The sequence below is a fragment of the Tripterygium wilfordii genome, chromosome 22 (assembly GCF_013401445.1).
Source record: "Tripterygium wilfordii isolate XIE 37 chromosome 22, ASM1340144v1, whole genome shotgun sequence".
Classification (NCBI taxonomy): Eukaryota; Viridiplantae; Streptophyta; class Magnoliopsida; order Celastrales; family Celastraceae; genus Tripterygium; species Tripterygium wilfordii.
In genome coordinates, this window is record NC_052253.1 from 4,598,694 (window position 1) to 4,610,390 (window position 11,697).

The 11,697-nt window shown below is 37.4% G+C and overlaps 1 protein-coding gene and 1 long non-coding RNA gene across 2 annotated transcripts; one reads left to right on the forward strand and one right to left on the reverse strand.

Annotated features, from left to right (window-relative positions):
- The first annotated feature begins 179 nt into the window (after window positions 1-179).
- Window positions 180-6,073, forward strand: LOC119990757 (BRCA1-associated RING domain protein 1). Its single transcript, XM_038836841.1, has 13 exons — window positions 180-333; window positions 462-515; window positions 622-692; window positions 1,009-1,104; window positions 1,220-1,551; window positions 2,358-2,675; window positions 2,794-2,894; window positions 3,185-3,371; window positions 3,477-3,586; window positions 4,031-4,121; window positions 4,476-4,641; window positions 5,079-5,197; window positions 5,577-6,073. The coding sequence occupies exons 1-13, from the start codon at window positions 236-238 to the stop codon at window positions 5,928-5,930; spliced, it is 2,097 nt and encodes a 698-aa protein (XP_038692769.1). The 5' UTR covers window positions 180-235; the 3' UTR covers window positions 5,931-6,073.
- Window positions 6,074-8,846: 2,773 nt separating this feature from the next.
- LOC119991936 lies at window positions 8,847-10,924 on the reverse strand. The gene is made up of 5 exons (XR_005466297.1): window positions 10,743-10,924; window positions 10,213-10,517; window positions 9,614-9,729; window positions 9,324-9,459; window positions 8,847-9,225 (listed from the first exon to the last, which is right to left on the reverse strand). It is a non-coding gene; the product is annotated as an uncharacterized LOC119991936 (long non-coding RNA).
- Window positions 10,925-11,697: the final 773 nt, after the last annotated feature.

Sequence of the window (11,697 nt, forward strand, 5' to 3'; positions counted from 1 at the left end):
AAAACGAAATCAAGGAGCCCGCCTCGCGCGCGTATTTGAAAAAGGAAATGATCTCCTACACCAAATCATAAAAATGCGTACGCCTTCTCAGCCGTCCACGTGTCTCTTTCCCGATCTATCGAACCAACCAACAAGAGCCCTTATATGGTAGCCCTGGGCCTAGGAAGAAAGTGAATTCTGAACGTCTTTTCAACCATTTTCAGTTTGTTTTTGGAGCTCTGTGTGAAAAGCTTTAATGGCGGAGGGCACGGCGAGGCAGGCACGGAGATCGATGAAACCCTGGGTTCTCCTCCATCTCCAGAAACTCGGTCTCGAGCTCAAATGCCCTCTCTGGTTTGTATTACACAATCACTCTTTGGGATTTCCATTTTGTTTTATTAAAACTTGTATTTACGAAAGACGAGAAGAATTATTCGTTCTGATTAGGCTTGTTGGGTTGGTTTCGATGAATGCCTTTGCAGCTTGGACTTCCTAACTCGGCCGACTATGCTTCCTTGTAATCACATATTCTGCAAGTTAGTTTGTTCTCCCCTTCAACCTTCGGCTTAATTTGAATGTTTTCGTCTCTTAGTTTTCTTATTTTGATTAGTGTGTTGAGTTGGGGTTTTGAATATGTTGCAGCCCATGCATGCCCAAGTCTACTCAATTTGGCGCAGAGTGTTTCGTCTGCAAAGCTCGATACTGTGATAAAGGTATATTGTTTGGCATAACCAACGGAATTTCTTCGTCTGCAAAGCACTGTTTGGCAGACCCTTCCCTTTGTTGTTAATCGTTGTTAGATATCGTGCTTTGGAAGGGAAAATGCCCGAGTTTCCATTTATTTTGGTTTGTTCTTACTAAGAGAGCACAGATTGACAAACTTTTTCCTCTGTAGTAGTTAATGGTAGTAGATATCTTATATGTTCTTGGATCATTATTTCTGAACATTTCTCTGAATCTTTCAAATCTCTTTTTCTCTTTTTCTTGTTTTCTCAAACTCATTTTACACTATGGTTACTTGGCATGCAGATCTAAGATTTATGCCCTTCATGGAAAACATTGTGGCAATCTATAGGAGTTTGGATGCGGGTTTCGGGGACAGTTTCTCAGACCCTGCATCTTCTGGTATGATTTTTCCCTGCATGCTATTAAAGCCAAATTTGGCTCGGTTGTTGTACCATTGAGTATAAAGTTTAGAAAATTTCTTTCTATCTGATGGTTGTTTAATCTTTTCATGCAGATTCTGGTGGAGTTTTGGTGCAATGTCGGGCTTCAATGAGTGAGGGTGTCCAAAATCAATTAAGTAACAGATCAATTAAGACCACAAGGGAGAATAATTCAAGAATGGGGCACTCTGTGTTTCCCCCTAATGTGGGTGAAGAAGATGAAGCAGTGGGTGCCAATGGTCATCAGTATGATGAGAAACTGCTAATTTCTGAAGCAAGAGAAAAGGGGATTGAAGGGTGCAGAAATAGCCATATAGGAGCAGATCAGGCAGTACAATCATCACTGGATAGCCCTCCGATTAGTAAAGGCTCAGACAATGACAGTAATGATCATGCCAGTTATCATGTAAGACTTCAGTAATGTTGCTCTTTAAGATGCCAGTTATTACAGTATTCCTACAATTGTGGGGTTGATTTACATGCACATAATTTATAATGCCTTATTGACATGGAAGAGTGATTGTTATGGGAGATCTGCATTCCTTCAGAAACAGAGTTGACTAGATTGGTAGCAAATACAATATCTTGATGCATTTTACTTGTAAGAAAATGTTGGTTTGGTTCTGTCTAAGTGTTGACAAAAGCAGATAAGAAATATTGTTTAGTGTGGGGGGCAGGACAAGGAAAATTAATACGGCTAATTAAAATTTTCCTTTTCCTCATAGATGGCAGTTGCCCCCCCTCTGCCCCCCTAACTCTGACCTTGTCTAGCAGTCACCATAAACTTCTAGAGGCCAAAACTCCAAGTTTTAATCACATTTTCTGAAGCTAATGGGACATTTTATTTGTTTTCTTCAAATATCCTCCTAATTCTCTCCATTCAAATTCTCCAAGCAACTGTGGTGAACAAGTTCTTCCTTTAATGAGGTGGAAGTAGGACCAAGCCTTTTGAGAAGGCTGTGAGTCTGGCCCAAGAGACTTCTATGGGACAGAGCTAGCTCCCTGAAATTCCCAGTCCACCCACCACAGATAAGATTGTGGCTGATGGTTTTTATATACTCAGAGAGAGAGGAGAGAGAGTTTACTATTTTTTAGGTTATTAGAACTGAATGTTTCTTTGCTTCTTTATGTTGGGGACAAGTTTGTTTGTTTGTTTTTTCTTTTGTTTTTGTTTTTTGTCTCACTCAACTTACAATGGAATACTTTTTGAAGAGTTCAAAGCATTGCCCTGTCGCACGATCAGTGAAGAGAAAGGATACAAGAAGACTAGAGAGGCATGGGAGTTCTGCCTCTGAAACTGAAGGTTGTCTGTTCATGGATGCTAAACGATCTAAGAAGTTGAAGTATGGTCCAGTAGATGCAGGTAAGGAGAGTGCAGATAATGTTGGAACAGTTCTTCCCAAAATGGGAGGTTCAAACCTCTCAAACTCTGGATTGGAACCCAAATCTGTTGAATCTCTTGCTGGTATGAATGATTCATGTACAGATAAAAACAGTTGTGGATTTTGCCAGTCCTCAAAAATCTCACAGGTACTTCCGCTTGGCAAATAGGATAGTACATTATTATATGAGATCCATTTTTTCTTGCCATTGCTTTGCAAGTTCAAATATCTTTATAAAAATAATAAATCTTACCTTAAATTTTCAGGGTACTGGCCCAATGTTGCATTTTGCTAATGGAAAGCAGGTAGTGGGAGATGAGGCCACCTATTCAATTGTTATACATGTTCACAAAGTATGCATTGATTGGTATGTCAATGTCTTATGATGGAAGGATTTTTGTTGGATCATTTGTCTCAGTACCATCTGAGTAGATGCAGGTTATAATGATTTGTGTAGCTATCAAGTCTGTTATTAGTTTTTTTTTTTTTTATAGCGGGCAGTAGTTAGTTTTAGTAACTTGTCTTCTAGGCTGATTTTATTCAGTTATTTTTAATAAGGTGAATTTTGAATTTTTTGATCTGATTTTTTTGAATTGCTCTTCATTTCTTGTTAATGATGTGATCTTCGAGGATGTTTGATGCTATCAGAAACTGCAGGGCGCCCCAAGTGTACTATGATGGGGATATTGTAAAAAATTTGAAGTCAGAGTTGGCTAGGGGTGCAAAGCTTAAATGCAGCGGATGTGGGTTAAAGGGAGCAGCACTAGGTTGCTATGTGAAATCATGCAGAAGAAGTTATCATGTTCCTTGCGCTTTGAAAATACCAAAATGTCGGTGGGATCTTGTAAGCACATTATATACTGCTACACCAAATGAAATCAACATGAGAATTTGTATTTGATTTGTGTTGTGTACTGAACTTTAACTGACAAAGGCTCCTTTTATATAGGATAACTATGTTGTACTCTGTCCAGCTCATTCTTCGGCGAAACTGCCAAATGAAAAGTCATCCAACTCTGGGACTTGCAACCAAACAAGTCATTTTGTGCCAGCTCAAATGTAAAATTTCGCTCTTTAAGCTGTCATGACTATCTTGCAAAAAACAGGAGCCAATCTTGTTGTTTTTTACCAGATGTAATTAATATTTCTTTGTTTGGTTTACATACATAATTAACATTCTTTAAGCAGTATCTACTTCAGATATTGAGATATCAAAACACATTGGACTTTCTCAACCTGCACTCGTCCCTTTTTCAGTCTATTGCTCCTTTTGTCCTCATTGAATTTGAACAAATATAAGATTTAGAAACTTTCCTAGCTTATGCATTTTTTATTTTTATTTTTGAGGTATGAGGAACATATTTGAGGATATCAGGATAACTCTTCTTTTATCATGGTTTACTACATGGGGAAAGTTGTTTACATCTTATTTATCCATATTTATTGCAATTAAAGTTGTTGCATGCAATCATGTGGCTAATGTTTCTGTCATTGTGCTTGCAGAACCCCTCAGGAAGCTAGCTTTTGGAAAGACTCACATACTGGAGCAAAAGACTGGGTTTTGTGCGGATCTGCTCTTTCTTCAGCGGAGAAGGTTAGTTTCTAGGAAAAACCTTCCCCCTCGCTAGATGACATGTATTCTTCTTTTACTGGCAGTCATCTACATGGAACTGAAGAGTTCTATGTTATTTGAGCAATATTTTTTTTAAACAAATGGCTTCCAATTGCATGACTGTGTTCAAAAGGGAATGTTCTACATGAAGTTGTGTGTACTATCTGATATGAGTCCTTATTGTTTGGGATATCAGAAGGAAAATCTGTAGTGAAAAAGTTCGAGTGGAGTGAAATAGTTGAAGTGAAGGATTCTTTTTGTATTAGTCAATTCTTTATGTTCTGTGTTAATTTTGAGATGTATATATGGGATTCAATGCTTGCCCTCTTCCTGCAGCTTCTTTTGATTAGGTTTGCCAGCATGATCGGTGTAACTGTGTCCAAATTCTGGAGACCAGATGTATCACATGTGATTGCTGCAACTGATAAAACAGGTGCATGCACCAGGACACTGAAAGTTCTCATGGCAATTTGCAATGGGAGATGGGTTCTTAGTATTGACTGTAAGTTGTCTTGCTCTTGCTTTGTTGGCTGTCACTGATTGCTTATGATACTCTGGTTCTTTTTATACACAGTAACAATACAATTGTTTATGATTTTGAATATATTGGTTTTTGATTCTGCAAAATTTTAGCTTTTCCTAAAGTGGGTGGGTTATCTGGTTACGGAGATTAAATCATGTTTGGTTGCACAAATTTATAGATCAATTAGAATGGCTGTCCCACGAGAAAAGGGTTGTCAGTAAGGAGAAATTTTGAACCACGCATGACAAGGAATTTGGTACTTCTAATTGTTTTTGTAATTTGCTAATGTGACTTTCTACAAAGATCTTTATTTATGCTTTGATTTTTGTACCTATAGTTCCTAATGATGAGTTGCTATTATCTGGTCCTAGTAATATTATTCGTGTTTGTTGCAATTTGAATTCTGTATTTTTCAGGGGTAAAAGCATGCATGGAACGTATGTATGCTATGAATGAAGAACCTTACGAAGTTAGCCTTGACAACTATGGTTGCTGCAATGGCCCCAAGACTGGCAGACTTAATGCAGTGAATGGTGTAAGTCTCATGAATTTACTGTGTGAAAGAACCTCAATGTTTTGTGCTTTACTGGACAGCAGATACTGAATCATTGAACTAGGGTCTCTTTACCCATGTTTTTCTTGCAACTATACGACTTGTTGAATTTGTGTGTTAAAGAACCAGATTTTTTTTGTTCATCAAAGAAGTGGATTTTATCTAATTTGTCTTTGGTTTTCTTAGACTAAGTAGGGCATTGAATTTCTCTGGAAAAAAGGACACCGCAAGATTTACTGATTTCAACAATCATGTAGATGTAATAGTATTAAGTATTCCCGTTCTGCATGATTGAGAAACTGGTTCTATGATTGGATGTTTTTTCAGTCTTCCTGATGAGGTTTACTTGCCTCTTACGCAGGTGCCAAAACTTTTCAATGGCTTAAGTTTTTATTTCTCTGGTGAATTCGTGCCTGCTTACAAGGAAGATATCCAAAAATTAGTTATTGCCGCGGGTGGTTCTGTTTGTGAGAGTGAGGAAGAATTGACGGTGCAAAAGCACGACAAGCAGGCAGCTTCTTCAAAACAACTGGTTGTTTACAACCTTGATCCCCCACAAGGAAGCAAGGTTGGGGAAGAAATATCCTATATGTGGGAAAGACTGAGTGAAGCAGAGAATTTAGCTTCTAAAATGGGATCTGAAGTGGTAGGTCATACTTGGATTTTGGAGTCAATTGCTGCCTATAAATTGCAGCCAGTTTGTCAGCTTACATAGTCTGACCATTGCAAACACTTAATTGTTTGTGTAGATTTCTACATGATCTTATTCCTGGAAGTGAAGAACATCTTTCAACTTCTGCAGAGGATGTAATTTTGAATGTTTTCATAATAACAAGAGAGTTTAAAAGAGGTCAAAAAGTTATTATGTTACTAGTAAACATGACGACAATATTCCTAATTTCATGTATTGTCCTAGCTAGCATATTTTAATTACAAATACTTCTATCTATTTTTTCAGCAAGGATGACTACCAAATATACACATAACACCATCAATCATGTTAACAAATAATCCTAGCAAAAAATTAACTTTCTTTACTAACAAGTTTTGGTTTTTTTTTTTTTTTTTTTCTCCCTCCGAGCTTCTAATGTATATGTTTCGTTTGCACGGGTGAATCACGGCATGATTTCTGATTCTGGTCATCCCTTGTACAACGTGGTGTTCTCTAATTTGACCCAAGTCTATTTGTATTGGTTCTCAGTTGGTTGCATTCTATCCCACTATCATCTTCAAGTTCGAAAGGTCGACTTCTAAGGATGGTAAAAAGGCTGCACTACTTGTGAGATGCATTCTCAATTTGTTTCTTATTTTTAGATTTGAGTTATATTTAAAACTCCAATTTCTGTTTTAAGAGTTTTCGGTTATCCTGTAGCCGTAATTGTAATTTTATTTTTAGCAATAAAATTTATTCCCTTAACAAACCAGTAATTCAGTGTACATAGATGAAAGTAACTGCTCTTAAAGCCACGCACACCATTATGACTTTCCCACTCGCTCATTGGGTCGACCCGGACTCGGAGAGTCTAATTTCGAGCCCCAGGATTGGCATTTGTGGATGTCGAAGAACAAAGGGAGGATTTGATTTGAGAAGGGTTGCAGAGGAAATACACATACGGGTTTGCAGCGATTGAGTTTTTCGACTCCAATTAGAATATGGGTTTTAAAATAATAATAGGATTTGGGACAAGTATGTCGGCCAGTATAGCTCTATATATGCAGCCACTTCTGCCCAAACAAGAGAGAAGAGTAAGTAGAGATTGAAACCCAATTTCCAAAGAATCAAATTTTATACAAAAAATTCTCTGTTTTTACTCTCACATCACTTGTTGAAAACAAGAACCAGAGCATATTTTTCTTGTTTCATGGAGAATTCGAATCTCCCAATTACCCGTCTCAAGCCTTTAATGCCGTTACGACCACCTTATCAAGCTGGTTATTGGTTCAGGCCAACCCGTCAAGAGCTTATTCTATATCTCCACAAGAAACTTGCCAAACTTCCCTACCCTGAAGATACAATCCGCGACTGTGATAACATCTATGGTGACAAGGAGGGGGTGCACGAGCCATGGAACTTATTAGATACAATCCGCGACTGTGATAACATCTATGGTGACAAGGAGGGGGTGCACGAGCCATGGAACTTATTAGATGCAAGTGATAATACTGGAGAGTATTTCTATGTGTTTACCCAACTCAAGAAAATTAGTACTAATTGCGATTCATCGAAGAAGATTATGAGGAGAGCGGGTTCTGGGACTTGGCATGCCAATGCCAGTACTGATGTTAAGGATTATAAAGGAAAATTGATTGGAGTGAATAAGTACTATAAGTTTGAATCGAAAGCAGGTGATGAAGTTAATTGTTGTTTGAGAAGAACGCAAGGTGAATGGACAATGCACGAGTTCTTTCTGCCTCGCAAACAATCCCCTGGTGATGTTGTCCTCTGTGTTATCGGTTGCAACAGTACAATAACTGTCATGGATGATCCCGAATCATCAATTATCTTTGACAAGGAGATTTGTAATACGAGAATGCAACCAAACAGATTTAGGTTAATAAAATATGAGGAGAGGATAATGCAGGATAAAAATCAACAGATTTCAAGAAAGAGAGCATTTGAGCAGCAAACAGAGTTAGGTTCTTTAATGACAGTGGTTCAACAACAATTATCGACATATGGAGTGGAAGCTCAACAGAATTCAAGAAAGAGAGCACAATCCTCCGGTGGCAGCTTCTCTTCAGTTTCTTCTCAATATGGTATTTCAGACCAACAACAAACACGTTTAGGCGATGTAATGGAAGTGATTCAGGCACCATTAGAGGCTACGTATCCAATAGAAAAGTTTCGTGGACAGCAAGCAATGCCTCACTCTTCAAATGACCTATTGCACAAAATGCAACAACCATACTTCTCTAGCTTTGAGGACACTTATCATTCCACTACTGCTAACTGCTTTCAGAATCCAGATTTCTTACAGATTTCACACAGTATCAGTATGCTAAAGAATTTTCAAAACTTTCTTGGACAACAAGCAATGCCACTACTATGTTCTCATGACTTTTTGCAAGCAAAACAACTCCCATGTGTCCTTGGCTCTTTGGATGACTCAAAGCCACAACCATACTCTTTGAGCACTAATAAGGGTTTCCAGTATCCAACTTACCAGCACATACCGGAAAATATTGGCGTTACAGATCAGCCGCAAGCAGATCCTGTGGCGGAGGAGGGGCACCGACAATTCAATGAGGTGATGGAGGACATTGAGAAAACGGCAGCAAGTAGAGGCATCCCTGTGGAAGACTATTTGGATGAAATTCTCAAGAATATTTGAATTACTTAGTATCCAATAAAGTCTTGAATTTTCATATTCTCTGTGTTTGGGGGTGATCTTTATGTATAAAGGGATTTTGATCAAGAGTAAATATTTATTGGAACTATTGATCATGTTATTAGGTATTGGTTTTGTTATAACAAATATTATGAGTTTTGTCTTCCATTCTCACTTTTCTGTGTAAGATTTTTTCACATATTCCAGAGTTATGTTATGAATGTATCTCTTAATTTCTGAAGGCTAAATACTGTATATATATAATGCACAAAAGACTTGTACTGTTCTGAGAAAATTCAGAATGCAGAAAAACCATGATTTATACAGTAGAAAGGGGCCATATATACCAACTTGTGCAAAGATTGCCTACGGTGTGCCATTTAATTTATATAAGCCCCAAAATCCACATACAACCGATATCTTCATACTTGAGAAAAAGCAGTCTCAAAAAGATAGATGTAGAACTCAATTCACAAGTAATATATATGCCATCAATCTATCTATTTTGGTGATATTCATGTCTGACCTGTCTCCAAAGAGCGCAAATGATTCATCATAGGATCAAGGTGGCTTGGTGGAGCAAACCCTTTTCCTAATCAGTGATTCCACACTAGGGCACTTTCTCTTACATCCTCCCCTAGGCCTTGACAGCAATTGCTCATCAGAGTCTTCAGAATCACCCTGAACCAAGAGGAATTACTGGTCTTGAGTATGAATTAACAGATCCTAATTGTATGAGACACTAGAAAGTAGCAAGTAAAGCGCCCAAAAAAACTTACAGGAGTATAAACATAGCATGCCGTGGTTGTTTCTAACATGCTTGTACGAGAATCTCATGCTGCAATCTCGTAAGCTACAGACAAAAGGTTTGATTTCAAGGTGGACAGCCTTCACATGCTGAGCAAGATTAGATTTCTGAAAATAAAAATCGTAAGTTCAACAAAGAAGTAATCAAGCAAAATAAAAATTTAATACTATACCAGTATACACAATAAACAATGTTCTCTACTTCATATGTATCTATAAAGCCACTCCATGTTTTGAAGCAATAAGATGAAGGGAATCTTACTGTAGAAAATGTATGGAGACAACCCTTGAAATCACATTTTATTCTCCCTGCTGATACACGACCCTCGTACTTGGGGAGATGTCTCTTGATGTTCTTTTTCAGTTGCTTTGTACCACCTATGCCACAAATAATATATTAGTAGCAGGACTGGACATAGACTTTATGTCATTGAATAAGGTAAATAGGTAAACAACTCTCGTGCACAATACTCCCGCAGTGGATGGGGTTGGAGAGAAACAGAATGTACTCATCAGAAAAATATTTCACACAACCTGGACTCAAACATACTGCCCCCACTGACTCCAACTTAACTGCAGTGGCAAAACGTCATTGAAGATTAAGAAAGGTGATAACTTACCAATACTATAACCACAAGAACCTTTCTCCTAACATCGAGACATGTTAAAACCAGTGTATGGTATAGAACATAAATTCTAAAATAACTATAACAATACGATTTACAGTAGCTAGCATGGTAATCCTCAACCAAACATGTGTATGGCCTCTACGAAAATTCAATCGTAAAACAAGAATTTGAAACTATAATCTCATATATAATGCAAACAATTTCTCTTAATGCATCAAGAAATAATCCAAACCTCAAATGGAAACAAGCGTGATTGAGGCGCACTTGAAGGAGCTTTTTCAGAAAGTCTCCCTCCTGATACAGGTCCATTCAAGTAAGAATTTACAGCCTCCGCATTTTGGAGTTCTTTCTGTGGGATCCAATGCTTCACGCTATAACATGTACTGCGTTTTGTCAAAGAGCACTAATTCCTGCAGAATCAATCCCCAGAAGAATGATGCTAAATTAGAAAGGACTGAGCATTCATTCTTCACAAGTACTGGATTTCACAACCTCTGATTTCTCATCTCCATTTACACTTTCATCATCCATCTCTTCCTACCAAAAATGGAAACGCGAAATCAATTACTTCGACATCTACTGCAAATTAGGCAAAGGCAACCGTGGTAAAAAAGAAAAATACATACTATTTTCGCAAAAAACTTTAAAATCCTAATTGTCATCTCGAGAAAAAGAAAGAACGAACCACTATATCGGAAACAGTAACCATGGCTACGCAGATGCATATAGATACCAAACACAGTTATGGATCAAAGAAACAACCTTGAGGTTAGCGAGGACGTGAGAGAGGAATGCCACAATAATCACAGTAATATCGTCTTATGTCTCTGGTTTTCGAGGTCTCCTTCCATCTCGACAATAATCACAATAATCACAGTATACAGAAGAGGAGGCTTCAGGGCTCAGAAGAGAGAATTCTCTAACCACTCTGGTAACTGATACCGGTGAACGTAGTTCTAGACTTAGTGTTCTAGAATTCTAGTTCTACACATATTCTACTGATTTGGGCCTGGCCTTGATAATCAACTTGGGCCCAAGGCCTGCCGTTATTTCAATTCATTACTAGAGGTTCGGCTCACTTACCAATTACCATGTTGAGTTTTTTTCAAACAATATAATCGCGCCTCACTCTCTTACTCTCTACCAAATATTAAAGTGTTAATATGGAAGTCAATTTTGACTTCTAAGGTGGAAGAATTTATCTCCCACCAATTCGAACAACCGTAACAGCCATTATTTTGACTTTTACATACTCGAGTGATAGTTTAATGATGAATTTTTATAAAATCAAATCGTATGAACATTGAAGGTTCTGAGTTCGATTATTACTGAAAGAAATATTCATATGGCCAAATATTGAGTTTTGACTAAACTTACCCTATTGGTAGGTGGGAAAGTTCTGTGCACGAAGGTTTGACAGTCGAGTTTAGACCCATATTGAATATCCAAATGATAAATTTGTATAACGTTCTTCTCAGTTACTCAAAAAAGAAAATAATAACAAAATTAGGAAAAATATCGACTTCATAAATATTAGATTTCAATGAAAGGTTTTCCATTAAATGATTATAATTCGTTGCATATAGGAAAAAAAATCTAGTACTCTTATTCAAATCAAATAAATATGTTTATATTATCTAAAATAATGAATGGTATTTAATAATTAAAAAGACATGATCATATAAAGTATATAACAAATAACAAATAGTAATATACT

Excerpts from the sequence above, each read along its gene's own strand:
- LOC119990757 (XM_038836841.1), top strand. The coding sequence starts at position 236 with ATGGCGGAGGGCACGGCGAGGCAGGCACGGAGATCGATGAAACCCTGG. Across the intron at positions 693-1,008 it reads AGCTCGATACTGTGATAAAG|ATCTAAGATTTATGCCCTTC; the intron begins GTATATTGTTTG and ends CTTGGCATGCAG. Across the intron at positions 3,587-4,030 it reads CATTTTGTGCCAGCTCAAAT|AACCCCTCAGGAAGCTAGCT; the intron begins GTAAAATTTCGC and ends TTGTGCTTGCAG.